The 23,389-nt window shown below is 36.4% G+C and overlaps 1 protein-coding gene across 23 annotated transcripts in view; it reads left to right on the top strand.

The window, feature by feature from the left end:
* The window catches only part of LOC100391280 (coiled-coil domain-containing protein 14), a 193,947-nt gene that overhangs the window by 31,261 nt on the left and 139,297 nt on the right, over positions 1–23,389 (top strand). For 16 of the 23 annotated variants that reach the window (XR_013527477.1, XR_013527474.1, XR_013527478.1 and 13 more), the window contains exons 10-12: positions 828–910; positions 3,438–3,656; positions 3,730–3,862. Coding sequence is in view for 8 of the 23 variants with exons in the window: in XM_035276169.3 (XP_035132060.2) it covers positions 828–910; positions 3,438–3,656; positions 3,730–3,862 (435 nt within the window). In the remaining 15 variants the exon portion in view is untranslated. Of the gene's footprint in view, positions 1–827; positions 911–3,437; positions 3,657–3,729; positions 3,863–8,090; positions 9,459–21,934; positions 23,010–23,389 lie in introns of those variants that run through there. The other 7 variants (XM_078351533.1, XM_008982079.6, XM_008982077.6 and 4 more) reach the window with 4 other exon arrangements.

Genomic DNA, 23,389 nt, shown 5'->3' with positions numbered 1-23,389 from the left:
AGATTATGTGGATTTCCCCCTAAAACTTGTATAGTTGGGTTTTGTTTGCATATTTTATCACTTTTATCAACTCAAAATTAATAAATGTGAATGATGTGATGTAGGGTACTATCATTTTAGATTCAGTACCAAAAATAAATATTTTAAAGCACAATATTTTTAGATAAGTAATTCTGGAAAGGTAATAGAGGTAACTTTTTCCCCTTAAGTAATAACTTCTTAGGAGTAAAGAAAACACTTATGTGTTTCTATTTGTGAAGCAAATCCATATTGTGAAGTTCATTGTAACAGGGCAGACTTGTAGCCTGTTAATATTCTCGTTACTTAAGACCATTAACTTTTCCATCTAATAAATTATTAGAAGGATAAAATTGTGTTTCAGCATATGATAAACATCAGGCAGATAGATGTCTGATAGCAGTCAGTGCCTATAGGTAATGACAAATCTTTTAAAAAGTAGATGATTAACTTCAGTGATGAAGAAACACAGAAAGAAGAACAGAAACAGCAAGAGGAGATAGGAAAGGAAAGAAATAGAAAAAAAAAATCACTGAAAAGAGACAAAGTAGAGAAATTAACATTTTCCTCATGAGGGGAGGTTTTATGTTTTAGGCAACTTTAAAAATTATCTCAGGCCTTATAATAATAGTAGTATTGTTTTGTTATTATTATTATTTTTTAGTTTTTGTCATTTGTTTTAGGGATGAAATGGACTTCTGCTGCCTTAGTGGGTTTATCTTTTAATCTTTTTTGATAGGCTGTGAAACATGTATACTATTAAATTGGCCTAGGAGTCTTGCATTCATAGTTCTTCATTATTTCTTTAGGCAGTTGAGAATGTTGAACCAGCAACTCAGAGAACAAGAGAATACTCATAAGCCATCTGGTGCTGTGGATGGCAACCTTGAATGTAGGTATAAGAACTTTAACGATTGATAAATTATTTGTGACATTGGAAATGTTGATAACGAATTGAGCTTTCATAATTACTTTGAGAGGACAAATTTAAAACATTGTGGAAACATAGGAAAATAAAAGATGCTATCACTTCCCAATAACATACACCTATTTTTAAAAACAGCAACAACAACAAAAAACAGGAGTGTGTTTTCTTTTACATATCTTCTCTTCATATATAATTGATTTATTTCACAAATACTCACTGAATACCTACTGTGTGCCAGGCACAAATAGAATTATATACGTACTTTTTTAGAAATGAGATTACACCGTGTATACTTTCTACAGCTTCTGTTTATTTATTTAATATGTAATCGATATTTTTGTCTATCAAAATATGTAATTATACATCCTTCTCTTAAAGATTTACTTGGGTATTTTGCTTATCCACGTCTACCATAAGATGGTCCTCTGCTAATAGTACTTTTCCCCTTTTCCCCAGTACAAACAACACTTCAGTGAAAATCTTTGTATATGTCTTTGTGCATACATGTTAGCTTTTTTTTGGTGTCGTTTTGGGGGTACGGTGGGGCTTGAGATGGAGTCTCACTGTGTGGCCCACGCTGGAGTGCCGTGGTGAGATCTTGGCTCACTGCAACCTCTGCCTCCCAGGTTCAAGTGATTCTCTTCCCTCAGCCTCTCAAATAGCTGGGATTATAGGCACCTGCCACCATGCTTGGATAATTTTTGTATTTTTATTAGAGACAGAGTTTCACCATATTGGGCACTTGAACTCCTGACCTCAAGTGATCCACTCACCTCGGCCTCCCAAAGTACTGGGATTACAGACATGAGCCACCACGCCTGACCAGCATTTTTGTAGGATAGATTTATAGTGGTAGACTTGCTGTGCCAAAAGGTATATACAGTTGCAATGTGACAGATATTGCCAAGTTGTCTTTAATGATCACAAAGCTTAATAAAGAAAGAAACAAGAGTGCCAGAAGAAAAAAATGAGAATTTTTTTTGAGGCGGGGAGCTTTTCCTCTGCTTCTCAAGTTCAAGCAATTATCTTCCCTCAGCCTTTCAAGTAGCTGGGATTATAGGTGCCTGCCACCATGCCTGCCTAATTTTTGTATTTTTATTAGAGACAGGGTTTCACCGTGTTGGCCAGGCTGGTCTTGAACTCCTGACCTCAAGTGATCCACTCACCTTGGCCCCCTGCAAAGTGCTGGGATTATAGACATGAGCCACCCCGCGTAGCCAGCATTTTTATAGTATAGATTTTTAGTAGAATTGCCAAGCCAAAGGGTGTATACAGTTGCAGTTGTGACAGACATTACCTAATTGTCCTTAATGATCACAGAGTTTAATAAAGAAAGAAATTATAATAGTACCAGAAAAAAAGATGAGAATTTTTTTTGTGGGGGGAGCTTTTCTAAAGCCTGAAAAAGACTCAGATGCCACAGAAGAATAGATTGATAAAATATGGCCCCAGAAAACCTTTTCAATTTCTACGTAGCAAAATTATAAATATATTCAAAGCACATAAACAAAATGGGGAAACAATACATGGCATGACAAAGGATTAATATTCTTAATATATAAATATATCTTATAAAACAATAAGAAAAAAATAGGATTACCCAACATAAAAGTGTTCAATTTAATCAGAATGATTCAGAAATTATCACTCTGGCTCCACTGTTAAAGGTGTGGAGAGGGAGAGGGTAGGAGAGAGTAGGCTAGAGGACAAGTGGGGAGATCAGTAGTTGCCACTTTAAATAGCTTCTCTTCTTTATATTATCTGTTCATTTATCTTATTGTTTATTTGAGATCATTACTATTTATAATTACTTGTTTGTTATCAGCTCTGTGAGAACAGGGGCCATGTCTGTGTTATTTGTCTCTGTATATGCTGACTCTAATACAATACCTCACACATAGTAAGTATTCACTGAGGATGTATTTGCTAAATAAATGGTGCCATATACTTTTATAGCCATGAAAAAAGAATGTGTTAGCTCTATGTGTTTGTATACAACAGTCTTATGGAATAAAAGGCAAAGTTAGAAACTGTATATGTGTGTGTGTATGTGTGTGTGTGTGTGGAGTGTGTGGAATGTGTGTAATACCATATGCAAAAGTGTTTTCCTGAAAGATACCAAAATGAATAGTAATTTTTTTCTGGGGACCGAGAGGAGTGAGAGGGAGATTCTTCATTGGGATCATATGGTATTATTGACATTTTGTGGTGGTTGAATTTTAAAAATTTTGTACATGTATTATTCTTTCTTTTAAAAGAGTTAAAAATTAATGCTTAAAATGTTAATTGGAAAAGAAAGCTATGAATTCTGCCAATCAATTTTTAAAAAATTATGTATTTATGTAGAGCTGCTTAGAACTACTCATGCAATTAATTGTTAAGCAAAATCAATACATTTCAGAACTTTTTTTTTTTTTTTAGAAACAGATGTTTTTCAAGTTTGTACTTTTTAGGTTTGGGAAACAACTATTTGATCCATTTTGTCTTACAGTGTTTTCTCTTCAGTCATTGAATATGTCACTGCAGAATCAATTGGAGGAGTCACTAAAGACCCAGGAATTACTGCAGAGTAAAAATGAAGAGCTCTTTAAAGTGATTGAAAATCAGAGAGATGAAAACAAAAAATTTGCTAGCCTATTTAAAGACAAGGATCAAATTATACTTGAAAATAAACAGCAATATGACATTGAGATAACAAGAATAAAAATTGGTACGTATTTAGACAGTAGTTATGGTCACATTTTTTAAAAGGAATAAGGAAACTGAAACTTTTGTTCTTTTAGAATTGGAGGAAGCCCTAGTCAATGTGAGAAACTCCCAGGTTAAGTTAGAAACTGCTGAAAAGGAAAACCAGATATTGGGGATAACATTACGTCAGCGTGATGCTGAGGTGAATCGGCTAAGAGAATTAACCAGGTAAAATTGACTTCCTTTGAATAACCCATGACGTTTTTATTTTTAGATGTTTTTATAAGCTTCAAAATAATGCCAGACCTGTTATCTCACCCATATCTTTTTCTCTTATTTTGCCAGTATTTTTGCTAATTTCTAATGACGTTTTCTTCTATTCCAATTAAATTAGCTTAGAAATGTCAAACCTGGCTAAATGATTTTTTTAAACCATGTGATTCTGGGCAGGGTTCTCTGATGAGAAGCTGAATGCTTGTATTGCAACACGGTTAAGCCCCCTGGTTTTGAAGCTAGAGAGATCTGACTTGAATCCCACCTCTGCCACATATTAGCTGAATAACTGAGCAAGTCATTTAACTTTTCTAAACCTCAACCATAAAGTAGGGAAATTAGTAGAGTTGTTGTGGGAAACTAAGAAATCATTCATGGATAGCACTTAGCATCGTAAGCCCTCATGCAATACGATTTTGGGTAAGTCAGTTAGCCTCTTTCAGCCTTATTTCATAAGTTAAATGAGGGAGTTGACAATAGCCCTTAAGATCACTTCATTCCCGAACAGTATTTTTCTAAAATAAAATTAACTCATTCAATTTTTTAATGATATTTACTTACAAAGTTCCGTTTTCTTTTGAGATATTTGCTAAGAATTGGATTTCAACTGCTTTTTAAAGTTCTAGGAGAGAAGTCAGTGATGTTAGGCCTAAAGATAAGCATATCTGACCTTGTCTTTGAATGATCCTAGAAGTTTCAGATATAAAATCATCTTGAATATAAAACAATCTTCCTTGTGTTTTCAATGAACAGATCCATTTTGAATTTTAAACTTCTCCCCTCATTTTGAATGATAAACTTGCAGGGAAGCAGATGAAACAGTAATATATATGTAACATTTAATTTATTAATTTAGTTTTATAAATGTGTTTGAAATTACTTTAATAATCTGTTCATATAAAAATACTGCCCTTTTTTCACATTTATATTTCATAAGATATTTGCATTCAAACTTTTATTTAACGATGGGAAAAGCAAGACTTTTTATAATCATATAGAATTGTAATTAATTAGGTTCTAGTCAGAGGTTCTGAATATTGGCTTATACCAGTCTTATTCAAAATAAAGTAATAGAATGTCCCTTCTTACGAAAGGCTTTGTAAGGTATCCAGAGGAACGTGTCTCCTTTTTTCTGAGGAATAATTTTGGGGTGGGAACTTTGTTAGTGTCAAGTATTTATGCTAAGAGAAACCAGTAACAAAAGGCCACATATAGTGTGATTCCATTTATACGAAATGTCCAGAATAGGCAAATTTATAGAGACAACAAAGTGGAGTAGTAGTTGCCAGAGTGTGGAGGAACCGAGGGGTGTCGAATGGGAAGTGACTGCTAATGGGTAGTTTCATTTAGGAGTGATGCAGATGTTCTGAAGTTAGAGACAGTTCTCAACTCTGAATATACTAATAACCACCAAATTATGCACTTAAAAGGAGTAAATTTTGTGGTATGTAAATTATATCTGTTGGGTGCAGTGGCTCATGCCTGTAATCCTAGCATCTTGGGAGGCTGAGGTGGGTGGATTGCCTGAGCCCAGGAGTTTGAGACCAGCCTGGGCAACATAGCAAAACCCTGTCTCTACAAAAAATACAAAAATTAACTGAGCGTGGCAGCGCATACCTGTAGTCCCAGCTACTGGAGAGGCAGAGGTGGGAGGATTGCTTGAACCCAGGTTGAAGCTGTGGTGAGCCACTATCTTGCCACTACATTCCAACTTGGGTGACAGAGTGAGACCCTGTCTCAAAATAAATAAATAAATAAATAAATAATATTTCAATAAACTGTTATTTTCTAAAAGATATATATGGTATTCAGTCTGTTTAGAGAAGAAAAAGGAAGAAAAGAAAAAAATAATAAGTCAGAATAGTCAAGTGCCATAGGAGCAAATAGGAGTTTGCTTAGGAGTTACTGTGAGCATCTGTTTCATTCTAAGGGATGGTTCTTTTCTTTTCTTTTTTTTTTTTTAATTATACTTTAGGTTCCATGGTACATGTGCAGATCATGCAGGAGTGTTGCATAGGTGCACACATGGCAATGTGGTTTGCTGCCTCCATCCCCTAAGGGACAGTTTTTAGCCCCAAGCAGAAAATCTGATGAAGCAGAGGATAGAGTTTTCTGATAGTTTTCTTTTCTTCTCACAATCTTTTTCTTCATACTCCTAAATTCAGCTTCTTTGTAGATATGAGATCACAAGCTGATATCTTTTATTTATAAAGTACTTCGATTTTTTTTCAAAGTTTTATCTTTCCCATATCATTTTATTTGTCCTCACCTATGGAGGGAAGATTTTAGTATCTGTATTTTCATAAATGGGCAAACTGAGGCCATGCAAATTAAGTATTAGAAGAACGTTAATAACAGAGCTGGGACTAGAACTCACATCTCTTAATTTCTAGCTAGATGTTCCTCTTGCACATGGAGTGGCTTTAGTCATGGTAACAACTCCATGCCTAATTTAGCCTAAGTAAACCTTATCATTTTTTACCTAGGAGGTAGATGGATAAATCGATGGATTCATTCATTTATTCAACAAACATTTATTGTGTACTATGTTCCAAACATATATGTGTGAAGCTTATGTAAAAATAATTATTTTAGTTGCTTAATATCCACATTAACAAGCTAAAAGTTTATTCCAGTGCTTTACTGACATATGTACGGATATCTTTTTTTAAGTAAATGCATTGCATATGTTGATGATACTATTCAGCCTGTGCAATACATTTACTAAGAAAGTTGGTAACAAAAACATGAGAACAATCTTTCAGAGTAAAAGTATAACTTTCCTAGAAATTAGTACAAATGGAAGCCCAAAGGAAAAAGGGACTTACCTGACTTTCACAGCTAGTTAGTGTCTGAGCTCTGAGCTAGGACTAGAGCCAGGATTTTGGATTCCCTCTTCAGCTTTGCTTCCTGTTTTAAAGAGGACAGCTTTTCTCTGAATGAAGATATACCATTATTGAGGGATTCTTCTACCTGTGTAGGAGGTACTTTTGTACCTGTTCATTCTTTCAAAATAACATGCAGTCTGCCCTTTGCGTTGTATATTCAGAATGAAAAAGTGTAATTGGAACTTTTTTTTTTGTTTTAACATTTATCCTAACATAGAAGTATAGGAACTGAAAAAGCTCATTAATTCTTAAGGCTTACTACCTGCCTTCAGCAAAGGCTGTCTACAATAGTAGATACAGACTGTTGCTCTCCTTTTTGTAAGCCTCTCAAGAATTTTCCTATCAGTTTTTAATATTTTTGTTAAGCACCTTTTTATGCTGGGCGTAAATCCTGCCACCTGACTACTAGCTCACCTGTCAGATTAATTGCACTCTTACGAATGATTGTAAAAACATGATGGGAAGGCTTAGCACGGTATCTCATGTAGAGTTTAGCACTATCCCTGCATTTTCTAAAGATTTAGTAACAGCTTCAAAATTCTAAGTACATTCATTGATGTCAGTTTTGTACTTTTTTGAATCTCACTCTGTCACCCAGGCTGGAGTATAGTAGTGCGATCACAGCTCACTGTCGCCTCGACCTCCTTGGCTCATGCAGTCTTCCCACTTCAGGCTCCCAAGTAGCTGGGACCACAGGCACATGCTACTGTGCCCAGCTATTTTTGTTTAACCTTTTTTTTCCTCTCTCTTATTATTTTTTTAATACTTTAAGTTCAGGGATACATGTGCAGAACGTGCAGGTTTGTTACATAGGTATACATATGCTATGGTGGTTTGCTACACCCATCAATCTGTCATCTACATTAGGTATTTTTCCTAATGCTATCTCTCCCTTAGCCCCCGACCCCCTGAAAGGCCCCGGTGTGTGATGTTCTTCTCCCTGTGTCCATGTGTTCTCATTGTTCAACTCCCATTTATGATGAGAACATATGGTGTTTGGTTTTCTATTCTTGTGTTAGTTTGTTGAGAATGATGGTTTCCAGCTTCATCCATGTCCCCGCAAAAGACATGAACTTTTTTATGGCTGCATAGTATTCCAGGGTAGATATGTGCCAGATTTTCTTTATCCAGTCTGTCATTGATGGGCATTTGGGTTAGTTTCAAGTCTTTGTTATTGTGAACAGTGCTGCAGTAAGCATATGTGTGCATGTGTCTTTCTAGTAGAATGATTTATAATCCTTTGGGTATATACCCAGTAATGAGATTGCTGGGTGAAATGGTGTTTTTGGTTCTAGATCCTTGAGGAATCATCACACTGTCTTCCACAATGGTTGAACACTCCCACCAACAGTGTAAAAGCGTTCCTATTCCTCTACATCCTTTCCAGCATCTGTTGTTTCCTGACTTTTTAATGATTGCCATTGTAACTGGTGTGAGAATGGTATCTCATTGTAGTTTTGATTTGCATTTCTCTAATGACCAGTGATGATGAGCTTTTTTTACTTTTAGTAGAGGCAAGGTCTCACTATGTTGCCCTGGCTGGTCTTGAACTACTTGGCTCAAGCTGTCCTCCCACCTTGGCCTCCCAAAGTGCTGGGATTACCAGCACACCCAGCCATTGTTTCGTTCTTTAAATTAAAAAACAAAACAAAAAGTCTCTGAGCTTAATTATATCTAAATTCATCCACATTGTTGATTTATAATTTCTTTGGTGACATCCTTTGCAATTCAATTGGTTAGGAACTTCTCCAGTACTATAGGTGGGTTGCTGTGACCACTTTAATTTTACTTTTGACTTTAGAGTGTAAAGCAGCAGCACCCAACCGTACCAATAAATCGACATGCTCTTCCACTCCTTCACTCTTCCCATAGTCACACACCTTAGTCAGATAGGCATATGGTTTTCTTATGTAGGTTTTAAATAATCTCTCAGAAAAGAGATTCTGTAAAATTTCAGAATACTTTTCTCAGACTTTTGGGAGGGGCAGTGGACTGAACGGTACATGTACAAGGTCTAAAGAAGTACCACAAACTATCTCTCGTTTCCTCTCCAGCCTTTAATGATTTCGAAATAGACCTTTATCCTTTTTTTCAGATTTTACTATAACGTATGTTATAAAACCATTAAAATGTGAGGAAAATTAATATTTTCAGTAAATAAGTAGCAAATATTCTTATAATAGTTTCAAAAAGCATTCTTACAAGTACTCAGTTATTTAAGTTAGTATATTTTTATAAGTAGCCTAGAAAGAACCCTGCATTTGTTATGAAAATGTGTCAATTTTCTGAGTATTAAAAATCAGTGTGTTTAGCTGAATTGTATATAATAGAAACACTAATATATACACTTGTCACTGTTTAGGTGCTCGTATTCCTTCCTTTAAAATTTTAACATTTTCACATCTCTTTACTTACAGAGATTTTTCTTTTAATTTCAGAGACAATGGTGAGTCAAATTCTGTTTATACATAAAAAAATTAGTAATTACTATTAATTTCCAGAAATTAAGCTTTTTAAAATGTCAGTGCTCCTTCCTTCCTTTCTTTATCTCTGATTTTGTCTATAACAACAATAATGTTTTTGTTAAAACTGGAAAGAAACCTCAATATATGTATTCCTTTTCTGAAAATAAATAAAAATTTCAGTATGCAGTCTGATCAAATTAATTAGTGGGTCATTATTCATTACAGCATTCCTTTAAAGATATGTTTCTCCAGCATATTTTTATGTTTTAATAACTCATTAACTTTTAAAAAAATTAATATCATAATTGACAAATTAATATTATCTTAATTATATTTATGGGATACAGTGATGTTTTTATATATGTAAATAAGGTGAAATAATTAAATCAAGCTAATTAACATGTCCATCATCTTATCATATTTTAGAGTGAGATATTTGGAGTTTACTTATTTTTAGCAATTTTGGATTATTATTAAGTATAGTCACCCTAGACCAGGCCTGGTGGCTCATGCCTGTAATACCATTACTTTGGGAGGCCAAGGCAGGCGGATCACCTGAGATCAGGAGTTTGAGACCAGCCTGGCCAATATGGTAAAACCCTGTCACTACTATAAAAATTAGCCAGGCGTGGTAGCAGGTACCTGTGGTCCCAGCTACTTGGGAGGCTGAGGCAGGATAATCACTTGAACGCAGGAGGCGGAGGTTGCCATGAGCCGAGATTGCACTACTGCACTCCAGCCTGGGCAATAGAATGAAACTCCATCTCAAAAAAAAAAAAAAGTATAGTCACCCTACTGTTCAATAGAACCCACAAACTTACTCCTCCTATCTAACTGAAACTTTGTAACATCTCCCCATTTCCCATACCCTGCCTTACATCCGCTGCACCCTCAGTCTCTGGTAGTCACTGTTCTACACTCTGCTTCTATGAGTTCAACTTTTTAAAATTCCATATATAAGTGGGGTCATGCAGTATTTGTCTTTCTGTTCCTGGCTTATTCACTTAGCATATGGATGTCCTCCAGGCTTATTCATGTTGCAAATGACAGAATTTTCAGTTTTTTATTAAGGCTGAGTAGTATTCCAATATGTTTATATACCACATTTTCTATAAAGAAATATTCATTCATTGAAGGACACTTAGGTTGATTCCATATCTTGGCTGTTGTGAATAATGCTGAAATGCCCATACTCTGGGTGTGTGTGTATATATAGATAGATAGATGTGTATGTATATATAGATATGTGATATGTACCTAGACATTTCTGAATCACATGGTAATTCTGTTTATGCATTTTTGAGGAGCTTCTATACTGTTTCCCATTGTGTCTATAGTAATTTACATTCTTACCAATAGTATACAAGAGTTTCCTTTTCTCCACATCTTTATCAACGCTTGTTACCGTTCATCTTTTTTATAGTAGCCATTTTGATGAGTGTGAGATGATATCTCATTGTGGTTTTAATATGCATTTCCCTAATGTTGAGCATTTTTTTCTCGGACATACTGGCCATTTAAATGTGTTTTTGATAAATGTCCGCTCAGTTCCTTTGCCTATTTTTTAATTGAGTTATTTGGGTTTTTTTTTGCTATTGAGTTGTGTGAGTTCCGTATATATTTTGAATATTAACCCCTTATCAAGTATGGTTTGCAAATATTTTTCCCATTGTCTCTTCACCCTGTTAAATTGTTTCCCTTGCTGTGCAAAAGTGTTTTAGTTTGATAGAATTTCATTTATCTATTTTTGTTTGTGATACCTGTGTTTTCAAAGTCACATCTAAAAATCTATTGCTTGAACCAATGTAATGGAGCTTTTCCCTCATGTTTTCTTCTTGTACTTTTATAGTTTAAGGTCTTGTATTTAAATCTAGAATCCATTTTGGGTATATTTTTGTATGTATTGTGAAATAAGAATCCAATTGCATTCTTCTGCGTGTGGAGATCCAGGTTTCCCGTCGTCATTTACTGAAGAGACTTTTCCCCATTTAGTTTTCTTGTCATCTTTGTCAAAAATCAATTGGCCATAAATTGATTTCTGTTCTGTCCCATTTTTCAGTGTGTCTGTTTTTATGCCAATCCATGCCATTTTTATGACAATTGCTTTAATATATTTTGAAATCAGGGAATGTGATGCTTCCAGCTTTGTTAAGTTAACTCAAGATGTTTTTTGACTTTTTGGGTTTTTTTAATGGTTGCATGTGAATTTTAGGATGGCTTATTCTATTTGTGTGAAAAATGACACTGGAATTTTGACAGGAATTATGTTTCATTTGTAGGTCATGGCCGGGCGTGGTGGCTTACACCTGTAATCCTAGCACCTTGGGAGGCTGAGATGGGTGGATCACAAAGTCAGGAGTTCAAGACCAGCCTGGCCAATATGGTGAAGCCCCTTTCTAGTGATAATACAAAAATTAGCTAGGCGTGGTGGCATGCGCCTGTTGTCCCAGCTACTCAGGAGGCTGAGGCAGGAGAATAGCTTGAACCAGGGTGGTGGAGGTTACAGTGAGCTGAGATCTCACTACTGCACTTCAGCCTGAACGACAGAGCAAGACTCTGTCTCAAAAAAAAAAAAAAAAAATTGGAGGTCATTTTGGGTAGCATGAATATTCCAACAATATTATTTCTTCCAATCATGACCACAGGATCTTTCCACTTATTTGTGTTTTTTTCCATTTCTTTCATCAGTGTTTCATCATTATTAGTATACAGATTGTTCACCTCCTTGGTTAAATTTTTACTGAAGTATTTTACTTTATTTTTTTGTTGCTGTGGTAAATGGGATTGTTTTTCTTAATTTCTTTTGGGTAGTTTGCTGTGAGTGTACAGAAATGTTACTGATTTTTTATGTTGATTTTGTATCCTGCAACTTTACTGAGTTTATCAGTAAAACAGTTTTTTGGTGTTTAGGATTTTCTGTGTATAAAATGGTGTCAGCAAACAGAGACAATTTCATTTCTTCCCTTATTCTCTTCTATTTTTTTTCTCTTGCTTAATTAGTCTGGGTAAGATTTCTAGTACTATGTTGAAAAGAAGTGGTAAGAGTGGGCCTTCTTATCTTATTCTTGAGCTTAGAGAAAAAACTTTAACTTTTCATCATTGAGTATGATTTAATTATGGGTTTGTCATATATGGCCTTTGTTGTTTTAAGGTACATTCCTTCTACATGGGATCTGTTGAGAGTTTTTTCATAAAAGAGTGAAGTTTATCAAGTGCATTTTCTGCATCTTTTGAGATGACCATATGGTTTTAAATTCTTCATTCTGTTAATATGGTATGTCACATTCATTGATTTTATATGTTGAACTGTCCTTGCATCTCAAGTATAAATCCCCTTTAATCATGGTGAATAATCTTTTAAGTGTTGCTGAATTTGGTTTGCTAGTATTTTGTTGACGATTTTTTCATCTATGTTCATCAGAGATATTGACCTGTAGTTTTGTAATGTTTTTTTTTCTTGTAGTGTTCTTTTCTGGCTTTGTTAACAGAGTCATATTGGCCTTGTTCTTGGCCTTGTTCAGTGTTTTCTATGTAAAAGAAGTTTGGAAATATTCCCTCCACTTTGAATGTGTGGGAGAGTTTGAGAAGGATTGGTATTCTCAATCTTTCTTTAAATGTTCTTTAAATGTTGGGTAGAATTCAGCTATAAAGCCATCTGGTCCTGGGCTTGCCTTTGGTATAAGACTTTATTAACATTTAGTATCCATACTCATTGGTCTGCTCAGACTTTCTATTTCTTCATGATTCAATTTTGATAGGTTGTATCTGTATAGGAATTTATCCATTTCTTCAGCGTTATCAAATTTGTTGGTGTGTAATTGCTTATAGTAATTTCTTATTATTCTTTGCTTTGCTGTGTTATCAGTTGTAATATCTCTTTTTATTTCTGATTCATTTGAGTCTTCTCTCTTTTTTTCTTAGTCTTGCTAAGGGTTTATTGATTTTGTTTATTTCCCCCCAAAAATCAACTCCGTTTTGCTGATTTTTTCCTATTTTTTTTTCTAACCTCTATTTCATTTGTTTCTTGCTCTGATCTTTGGACTTAATTTGTTCTTCTTTTTGTGGTTCTTTGAGGTGTAATGTTAGATTATTTCAGAGCTTTCTTTTTTGATATATGTTTATTGCTATAAATATCCCTTAGAATTTATTTTGCTGCATCCTATAAATGTTACCATATTTTGTTTTCATTTTTGTTTGTCTCAAAGTATTATTTTATTTCATTTTTAACTTCTTCTTTATCTCATTGGTTTTTCAGGAGCATGTTGCTTAATTTCTACATGTTTGTGAATTTTCCAAGATTTCTCTTGTTATTGATTACTAGTTTCATGCCACTGGAATTGAACGATACTTGGTATGATTCCAGCCTCCATAAATTTGTTAAGACTTCTTTTGTGGTCTAACATGATCTATCCTGGAGAATGTTCTGTGTGCATAAGAGAAGAATGTGTACTCTGTTGCTATAGGATGGAATGTTTTATATATATATGAGATCTACTATTTGGTCTAAACCAAGCTTGTCCAACTCATGGCCTGTCAGCCACATGTAGCCCAGGATGAGTTTCAGTGTGGTCCAACACAAATTCATGAACTTTCTTAAAACATTATGAGATTTTTTTTGGCAAAATTTTAAGCTCAGCTGCCATTAATGTTAATGTATTTTATGTGTGGCCCAAGACAATTCTTCCAGTGTGGCCCAGGGAAGCAAAAAGATTGGGCACCGCTGGTCTAAAGTGTAATTCGAGACCAATGTTTCCTTGTTGATTTTCTATCTAAATGATCTGTATAGTGTTGAGAGTCAGGTATTGAAATCCCCCACTCAGGTTGGCTCTCCCTTCAGATCATTTAATAGTTGCTTTTTTATTTAGTTGCTCTAATGTTGGTTATGTAATACTTAAAATTGCAGATTGACCCATTTATCATTGTATAGTTACTTTCTTTGCTTCTTTTTACAGTTTTTTTTTTTTTTTTTTTTTTTTTGGGAGGAAGGCAGGAAGGGAGGGAGGAAGGAAGGGATGAAGCGGGGAGGGAGGGAAGGGAAGGAAGGAAATCAAGCAGTGAGAGAGACATTGCCGACCTGGATCTAGAGGTTTACAAGTTGATTTCTTTTTTTCTTTTTTTGAGAGAAGGAAAGAAAAAAAAAATGAGTAAAGGAGAGGAATAAAGAGGAAGAGAAAGAGGGTGAATGGAAATATTGCTTTATTCTGAAAAAAAAAAATGGGTATTAATAATGGCCAATCAGTGTTTCATTTAAACCTATGAGTAGGTGTGATGTGGTATTGACAAGAATGTATATTTTGTGCATTTGAAGTGGAGAGCTCTATAAATATTTATTAAGTTTACTTGTTACGGATCTGAGTTCGAGTCCTTGATATCCTTATTAATTTTCTGTCTCATTGTATCTAAGTCTCTATGTATCTGGGTGTTAGGATCATTAGCTCTTGTTGTTGCATTGATCCTTTTACTATATCTTTGTTGCTTTAAAATCTATTTTATCTGATACGAGAATTGCAACTCCTGCTTTTTATTTATTTATTTATTTATTTATTTATTTTTGCTCTCCATTTGGTTGGTAAATCTTTCTCCATCCCTTTGTTTTGAGTCTTTGTGTATCCTTGCATGTGAAACAGGTCTGGATGTAACATGCCGTTGGGTTTTGACTGTGTCTTTTGATTGGGGGATTTAGTCGATTTAAATTTAGGGTTACTGTCATTTGATGTTAACTGGCTGTTTTATCCATTTGTTGATGTAAATTCTTCTTTATGTTGGTGCTCTTTACTTTTTGGTATATTTTTATAAAGGCTAATACTGGTTGTTTCTTTCTGTGTGTAATGCTTCTTTCAGAAGCTCTTGTAAAGCAGGCCTGGGTAATAAAATCTCTGAGTACTTGCTTGTTCATAAAAGATTTTATTTTTTCTTCAGTTGTGAAGCTTAGTTTGGCTGGATATGAAATTCTGGGCTGAAGGTTCTGTTCTTTGAGGATGTTGAATATTGGCCCCCACTCTCTTCTGGCTTGTAGAGTTTCTGCTGAGAGATCTGCTGTAAGTCTGATTGGCTTGCCTTTGTGGGTAACCTGACCTCTTTCTCTGGCTGCCCTTAGTATTTTCTCCTTCGTTTCAACCCTGGTGAATCTAACGATTATGTGCCTTGGGGTTGCTCTTCTTGAAGAATATCTTTGTGGTGTTCTCTGTATTACCTGAGGTTGAATATTGACCTGCTTTGCTAGTTTAGGAAAATTTTCCTGAATAATATCCTGAAGGGTATTTTCCAGCTTGGATTCATTCTCTCTGTCGCATTCAGGTACACCTATCAAATGTAAATTTGGTCTTTTCACATAGTCCCACATTTCTTGGAGACTTTGCTCATTCCTTTTTATCCTTTTTTCTCTAATCTTTTCTTCTCGTTTTATTTCATTAAGTTGGACTTTGACCTCTGATATCCTTTCTTCTCCTTGAACAATTTGAGTGTTTAAACCTGTGCATACTTCTCTGAGTTCCCGTATTGTATTCTTCAGTTCCATTAATTCACTTATATTCCTCTCTAAGTTGTCTATTCTCAATAGGATTTCGTCAAACCTTTTTTCAAAGTTCTCAGTTTCTTTACGTTGGGCTACAACATGTTCTTTTAACTCACAGAAGTTTCTTATTATCCATTCCCTGAAGCGTGATTCTGTTATTGGGATGCGCTCATTCTCCATCAAGCCTTGTTCCAGTGTTGATGTGGAACCGTGACCATCTTTAGAGGGAGAGGCGTTCTGATTTTGAGTATTCTCAGCCTTTTTACTCTGGTTTCTTTCCATCATTGTAAATTTATCCTCCTGTCGTCTTTGAAATTACCAACTTTCAGATTAGGTCTCTTGAGTGGACGTCCAGGTTGTTAGTTCCCAGGGCCAGAACAGCAGTGTTAGGATTGATGGTGCTTTTCTGCCCAGGATTCTCCTGTCTGGCTTCCTTCTTGTGTCTGTAATAGGCGACTCTGCCTTCCTGGGGCTCCAAACCTTGGTCAGAAGGGGAACCAGTCTCCTTTGTGCTGAGAGCTGCTGCGCCGAGGTGCTGTCACAACCGCTGAGCCGGCCTCAGGAGTCGTGCTGGGGACCCGTGTGGGTCCTCCAAACCTCAGTCAGAAGGGGAGCCAGCCCTGTTTACTCTGCTCCGAGAGCTGCCGCGCTGAGGTGCCGGCGAAACCGCTGCACCAGCCACAAGAGTCACGCTGGCGACCCGTGTGGCTCCTCCACTGGGAATCTTCTGCTCCGTGAGTGACCAGAATTTGTCTGAAAGTGTGGCGTCCTCTAGTTCTCTGTGCTTTCACTGAGAGCTGCAATCCCTAGATGTTAACGATCGGCCATCTTGGATCGTTCCTCTTTTTAGTTTTTGACTTAAAAGTCTGTTTTGAGTGTAGCTACCCCTGCTCTCTTGGTTTCCTTTTGTGTGGATTATATTTTTTCATTTCTTCACTTTCAGTCTAAGTGTGCACTTTTATCTTAAAGTGAGCCCCTTACAAGCAGCATACAGTTTTTGATTCATTCAGCCATTCTCTCTTTTGATTAGAGAATTTACTCTATTTACATTCGAGGTAATTATTGACAGGTAAGGACTTGTGACTGCCATTTTTAATTTATTTTGTGATTGTTTTATAGATCCTTTCTTTCTCCCTCTGTGGTCTTCCTTTGTGGTTTGATGGTTTTCCATAATTATATGCTTTGAATCCTTTTTATGTTTTGCGCAAATTCTGTAGATTTTTGCTTTGTAGTTATCCTGATGTTTACATAAAACATCTTATACTTAGGCTATTTTAAACTGATAATAACTTTAATCACATACGAAAACTACACTTTTATTCCCCTCTTCACATTTTATGATTTTGAAATCAACGTTTACATCTTTTTCTAATTTGTATCTGGTAACTATAGTTGTTTTTAAGAGTTTTGTCTTTTAACTCTCATATTAGAGATAAAATTGCTTTACATACCACCATTAAAATGCTAGAGTATTCTGAATATGATTATATATTACTTTTACCATTGAGTCTTATAATCGCATGTGTTTTATGGTTTTAATTAATGACCTTTTACTTCAGCTTGAAGAACTTGTTTTAGCAGTTCTTTTAAGATAGGCCTACTGATGTTGAACTCCCTTAGCATTTGTCTGGGATAGTTTTAATTCTCCCTCATTTCTGAAGGACAGTTTTGTTGGATAAAGTACTCTTGGTTGACAGGTGGTTTTTCTTGAGAAGTCCACTGTTAGCCATATTGGGACTCCCTAGTATGTGATATGTTTCTTATCTCTTGCTGCTTTGAATTTTAACAGTTGATTATGGTGTGTCTTGGTGAACTTCTCTTTGGGTTAAATTGGATTGGAGACCTCTGAGCTTCCTGTGCCTGAATGTTGGTGTCTTTCCCTAGATTTGGAGAATTTTCAGCCATTATTTTCCTCAATATGCTTTCTGGCCATTTTTCCCTCTCTTCTCCTTCAGGCACTCCTATTTCTCAGGTGGTATCTCATAATACCTGTAGGCTTTCTTCATTCTTTTTTATTCTTTATCTATTTGCTCTTCTGACTAGATAATTTTAAATGTCCTGTTTCAGGCTCACTGATTCTTCTGCTTGATCACGTATACTGTTCAAGCATTTTATTGAATTTTTCAGTTTAGGTATTGTATTTTTTATTGCTAAGATTTCTGTTTGATTTTTAAAATTTGTTTGTTTCTTTGTCAAACTTATTTTGTTAATTGTTTTTCAAATTTCATTTGATTTTTTAATCTGTATGTTCTTGTAGTTCCCTGAACATTTAAAAGAGAGGATTATTCTCAATTCTTTGTCTCTCATTGGTGCTTTATTATTTTCTGTTAGTGGTGTCATTTTTCTCTGATTCTTCATCATCCTCATATCCTTGCATTGGTGTCTGTGCACTTGAAGTGGCCACCTCTTCCAGCTTTTCCAAGTATTCTGCTCTACACACCTCTCACTTGAGGTGAAGGGGGTAGACCTTCACTATTTAGCCTGAGAGTCTGGATTGCCATCTGGTGGTGACCAACGGCAAGCAGACCTTGCTGTTAGGTTCTCTGGCTGGGCTTCTGCTGGTGCTTTGAGGTCAGTGAAGCTATTGGCTGTACTCCATGGTCTTGTGAAACCCCTGGCTGGTCACCATCAGCCAGTGAGGCCACCGATTGGGTTCCAAGGTCAGGTGGAGTTGCCGGCTGGGCTCTGCAATTACCTTTGATTGGGCAGGGTTGCTGGCCATATTCCCTGGCTGAGTGCTGCAGCTATTTAGAATCTATAATTGGACAGGATTGCAGGCTTGACTTCAAGGTTGCTGGGTTTGCTGCTCAGCTAATTGGGACTGGCAGGGCTAGAGATTTCTGCACAGTATGCAGTCACAGGTTTGCCTCCCTACCTGGACCTGGGAAGAACTTCAGGCTGGACTCCAAAGCTGAGTGGAGTCACTGCTTAATTGCTAAGGTTGAGCAGGGCCAGTTATTGTGTTCTGCAGATATGCAGGGATGCGGGTTTGCCTCCTGGCCTCAGGAAACTATATGTACAGCTTTGAAGTTAGGCAGGGTCACTATAGCCTGGCAGGACCGGATGCTGACCTCTACAGATTTACACTAATGTGCACTTGCCTCTGGGTCTGGGGAAACCATAAACAGAGTACTGAGGCTGGGTCTTGTTACCGCTGGCCCTCTCAGTTCTTACGGGACCATATGCTCTCTTTTACACTTATGCATACTTGCCTCCTGGCCTAGGAAGACTTTAAGCAGAGAACTGAGACTCTGCTTAAGGGTTGGAGAAAGCTTTGGTGTGATAGTGGTAGGGACTTGGCCCTGGCACACCTGTCGACTGTGCTTTCTGCAAAGCAGTGCTATTGACTGGTCTCTCTGGTCTGGCGCTTCCATTGACAGGAATGCAGTCATTGCCAAGATCTGTACTCTAGCCGCTATGAACCCCATCCCCTTCTTTGTTTTTTACTAACCCCAGATGGTCTAGCCCTGTAGGAAAACATGTAATAGTACAAAAGTGGGCTTCCTGAGAAGCATCCTAGAATACTGGGGACCTTAATGTTCACCTTCAGCTTTCTTTTTCTATGATAGAAACTGTAGGCCCAGGGGACTCCTCTCTGTGTGGTACTTTACTGGCTTGGAAAGGTGTGACACCGTCAGAGTGAAACTGTTCCTTTTAACCTTCTAATGCAGGTTTTCTCAGTTCTGTGATCCCAGAGAGTGTCTCAGCTCACTCCTGAGTTCTGGGATATTCATGAAGGTATACTTGTCTGTGGACAGTAGCTAGTTCGATTTCTGTGAGGGGGACCAGGGCCAGGAAACTCTTATTCCACCTCTTGCTGGAGATTTTTAAGACTTATTAAAAGACATGTCAGTCTTCATAACGTTGAAAGAAGAAGTTTTAAAAAATAGATATTAGAAGAAGTAGTAGGAGTCATTGCCATTTGAAGAATAATTAGAAGTCACAATACAGAATGTTTAAGAGGACAGACAGTATAAGCCAAGTTGGAAAAAATTTGGTTTTGATTTTGAAGGAGAGAATCCTTCATCCTATATATAGAGATATAATCACTGCTGACTGTTTAATATAGAGATTTCTTTTTAGCATTTGAAACCATATGTGTGTGACTACTTTAAAAAATATTAATGAGTCTAGATTATTTATGGCTTGCTCCTCTTAACCTGATGTAGTGAACATTTCCCATAAATAAATATTCTTTACAACATGACCATAATTAGAGGCTATGATGCAGTTATACCATAATTTACCTGAACCAGCTCACTTTGAATATAAAGATATATGTGTCTATCTATTTTATCTTATAAATAATATCTTTATAAATATATCTTTGGGTACAACCTCTGTGTAGATCAGTAGGATATTTTGATAAGTATAAATTGATGGGCCACAGAGTGTGAGATACACAGATCTTTAAAGCTTTTGAAATGTATCGCCAGTTTGCTCTCCAGAGGAGATATATCACTATACACTCCCACCAGTAGTACCTGCCTCTCCAGGCTTCTCTAACAATGGATATTATTCTTATTTTACTATGTTACTTTGATAAGAAAAGAAACCAACATATTTTAAAATTTTGAATTTATTTGATTAAAAGTTGAACTCTTAAAGTATGCTTTTTGACTATTGGTATTTTGTTAGTTACCTGTTAATGTCCTTTATATCATAGTTTAAATTGGTTTTTTGGGGTTTTTGTTTTTGTTTTGGTTCTTTGAGACTGAGTCTTGCTCTGTTGCCCAGACTGGAGTACAGTAGAGCAATCTTGGCTCGCTGTAACCTCTGCCTCCTGGGTTCAAGCAATTCTCATGCCTCAGCCTCCCAAGTAGCTGGGATCATAGGTGTGTGTTGCCACACCCAGCAAATTTTTGTAATTTTTAGTAGAGATAGGGTTTCACCATGTTGGCCATGCTGATCTCAAACTTTTGACCTCAAGTGATCCACCTGCCGCGGCCTCCCAAAGTGCTGGGATTACAGGCATGAGCCACCATGCCCAGCCCTCATTGATTTTTGAAACCATATGTGATTCAATTTAAATAGACTAAAGTCTTAGTATAAAATGGCTTTAATAGGACTGCTAATAAAGGCTGCCATCAAATAAGCACCCACTTTGACTGAAACTGCATTAAGTACTTTACCTTTATACCTTATTGTTTTCTCTTATTTAGTCTTCATTGTAGTTCAGAAGTATCTTCATTTTACATTTGAGGGACTTGAGATTCAGAAAGGCTAAATGACTTGCCCAAGATCACAGCTAATGATGGCACTGGGATTTATTTGATTCCGTTTCTAACTTCAAACCTTGTATGGTTTTCCTCATACACCTTTCTGGTACCTAGCTGTTGCTTATACCTATTACGCCAGATAATTATCTCTATCTTTTTTTTTTCTAGTATTGTACCTCCCATATATATATATGTAAAATGAAGGAAAATAATTTCTAACGGAATTCATACAAATGAATAGTGTATTTCCCTTTGTATCTTAGCCTACTTTTGTGAGGTTAGATTTGGTGCTTTATTTTTCCCTATCTGCAAGTTTCGATGAGGGGGACAAGAGCCTGGAAAAGTCATAGTGCTGCTCAAGAATAAATCATCTTGGCTGGGCACAGTGGTACATCCCTATAATCCCAGCACTTTGGGAGACTGAGGTGGGCAGATCACTTGAGGCCAAGAATTTAAGACCAGCCTGGGCAACATGGTGAAACCCTGTCTCTACACAAATTAACCAGGCGTGGTGGCACACACCTGTAATCCTAGCTACTCGGGAGGGTAAGGCGAGAGGATCACTGGAACCTGGAAGGCAGAGGTTGCAGTAAGCTGAGATCATGCCACTGCACTCCAGCCTGGGTGACAGAATGAGACTCCATCTCAATTAAAAAAAAAAAAAAGAATAAACAATCTCCATACCTTAAAAAATTCTGAGCCTCTATTTTTAAACATAGTAATAGATTTGATATAGACCAAGGCATTTTCTCATTTTTATTTTAATTAGTATATGCTCTTGCCAAAGCATATTCTGTGATTTTTTGTTTCTAGTCGCTTGTTTTCATATTGAGAACCAGGCACTTCTCTCAAATCATTTTTTTTAAAGATGGAGGTATAGATAAGTAAATTAAAGAAACAGGTTAAAGATAATAATTAGTGTTCTAAATTCTTCTTGACAGAGCTTTACAGACTAGCATGGCAAAGTGTCTCTCTGTTCTTAGTGTGGACAGTACTTGCTGCAAGCCTGGGAATAACCTTACCAAATCACTCTTGAACATTCATGATAAACAACTTCAGCATGACCCAGCTCCTGCTCACACCTCTATAATGAGCTATCTAAATAAGTTAGAAACAAATCACAGTTTTATATATTCAGAGTCACTTTCTACAATTAAAAATGAGGCAACCATAGAGCCAGACAAACCCTATGAAAATGTTCTGCCCTCCAGAGGCCCTCAGCATAGAAACACTAGGGACATGGAGGAAGTATCTGCACCCGGAATTATTTCTGCCATTTCAAAACAGGATTCTGATGAAGGGAGTGAAACTATGGCTTTATTAGAAAATGAGCATAATTTGGATAATACAATATACATTCCTTTTGCTAGAAGCACTTCTGAAAAGAAATCACCACTTTCTAAGAGGCTATCCCCTCAGCCACAAATAAGAGCTGCTATAACACAGCTCATCAGCAACAGTGGACTTGCTGTCTCTGGAAAAGAAAATAAACTGTGTACATCTGTAGCCTGTTCCTCTTCAACAAAGGAAGCAGAATATGTACCTGAAAAGCTTTCCAGGACATCTGATATGAAGGACATACAGCTCCTCAAGAAAATAAAGGAAGCAATTGGTAAGATCCCTGCTGCCACCGAGGATCCAGAGGAACAAACTGCATGTCCTGGCCCATCAGGTTGTCTTAGCAATAGCATTCAAGTGCAGGGTAATACTGTCTGTGATGGTAGTGTTTTCACTTCTGACTTGATGTCTGACTGGAGCATCTCTTCATTTTCAACGTTCACTTCTCGTGATGAACAAGACTTCAGAAATGGCCTTGCAGCATTAGATGCCAACATAGCTAGACTCCAGAAGTCCTTAAGGACTGGTCTTCTGGAGAAGTGAATTCAGAAGAAAATTCATCAAGTGCTTCTTTTTAAAACTAGTACTTGGCCTTATTGAATGTGTATTTTTCTTTAGTGAGAAGATGTTTTTATATTATTAATTATGTGTGAAATAATAAATTGTACAAGTAATAAATGTATTATTTGGATATATTGACACTGAGGAGCTTATAAAAACAAGTCATCTTAAGAAGTTGACGATTGCTACAAGAAGCAAGTTATAGATAACTAGGAAATTATTGTAACGTTTTATTTCAGTACTTAGCAATTAGAGTTCTTTCATTAAGATGTACCTTCTGGATTAAGGGTTCGGGTTGAAAGAGTTCTGTGGTTGTCCTAAAAGATAATGGGAAAAGATTCTCTGGATGTAAGTTTTTCTCTTCAAGCTAGGGTTTTTTTTTTTGTTTGTTTGTTTGTATCAGTGTACTTGTTGTCGTTGTTGTTTTTAATAGCAGTGTGTTTTTATATGGGATGCTGTGTGCTACAGGCTAGTGTTGTTGGTGACATATATAAACA

Source organism: Callithrix jacchus, chromosome 15 (genome assembly GCF_049354715.1).
Source record: "Callithrix jacchus isolate 240 chromosome 15, calJac240_pri, whole genome shotgun sequence".
Classification (NCBI taxonomy): Eukaryota; Metazoa; Chordata; class Mammalia; order Primates; family Cebidae; genus Callithrix; species Callithrix jacchus.
The sequence above is the reverse complement of the archived record's forward strand: the minus strand, read 5'-3'. Positions and strand labels throughout refer to the sequence as shown.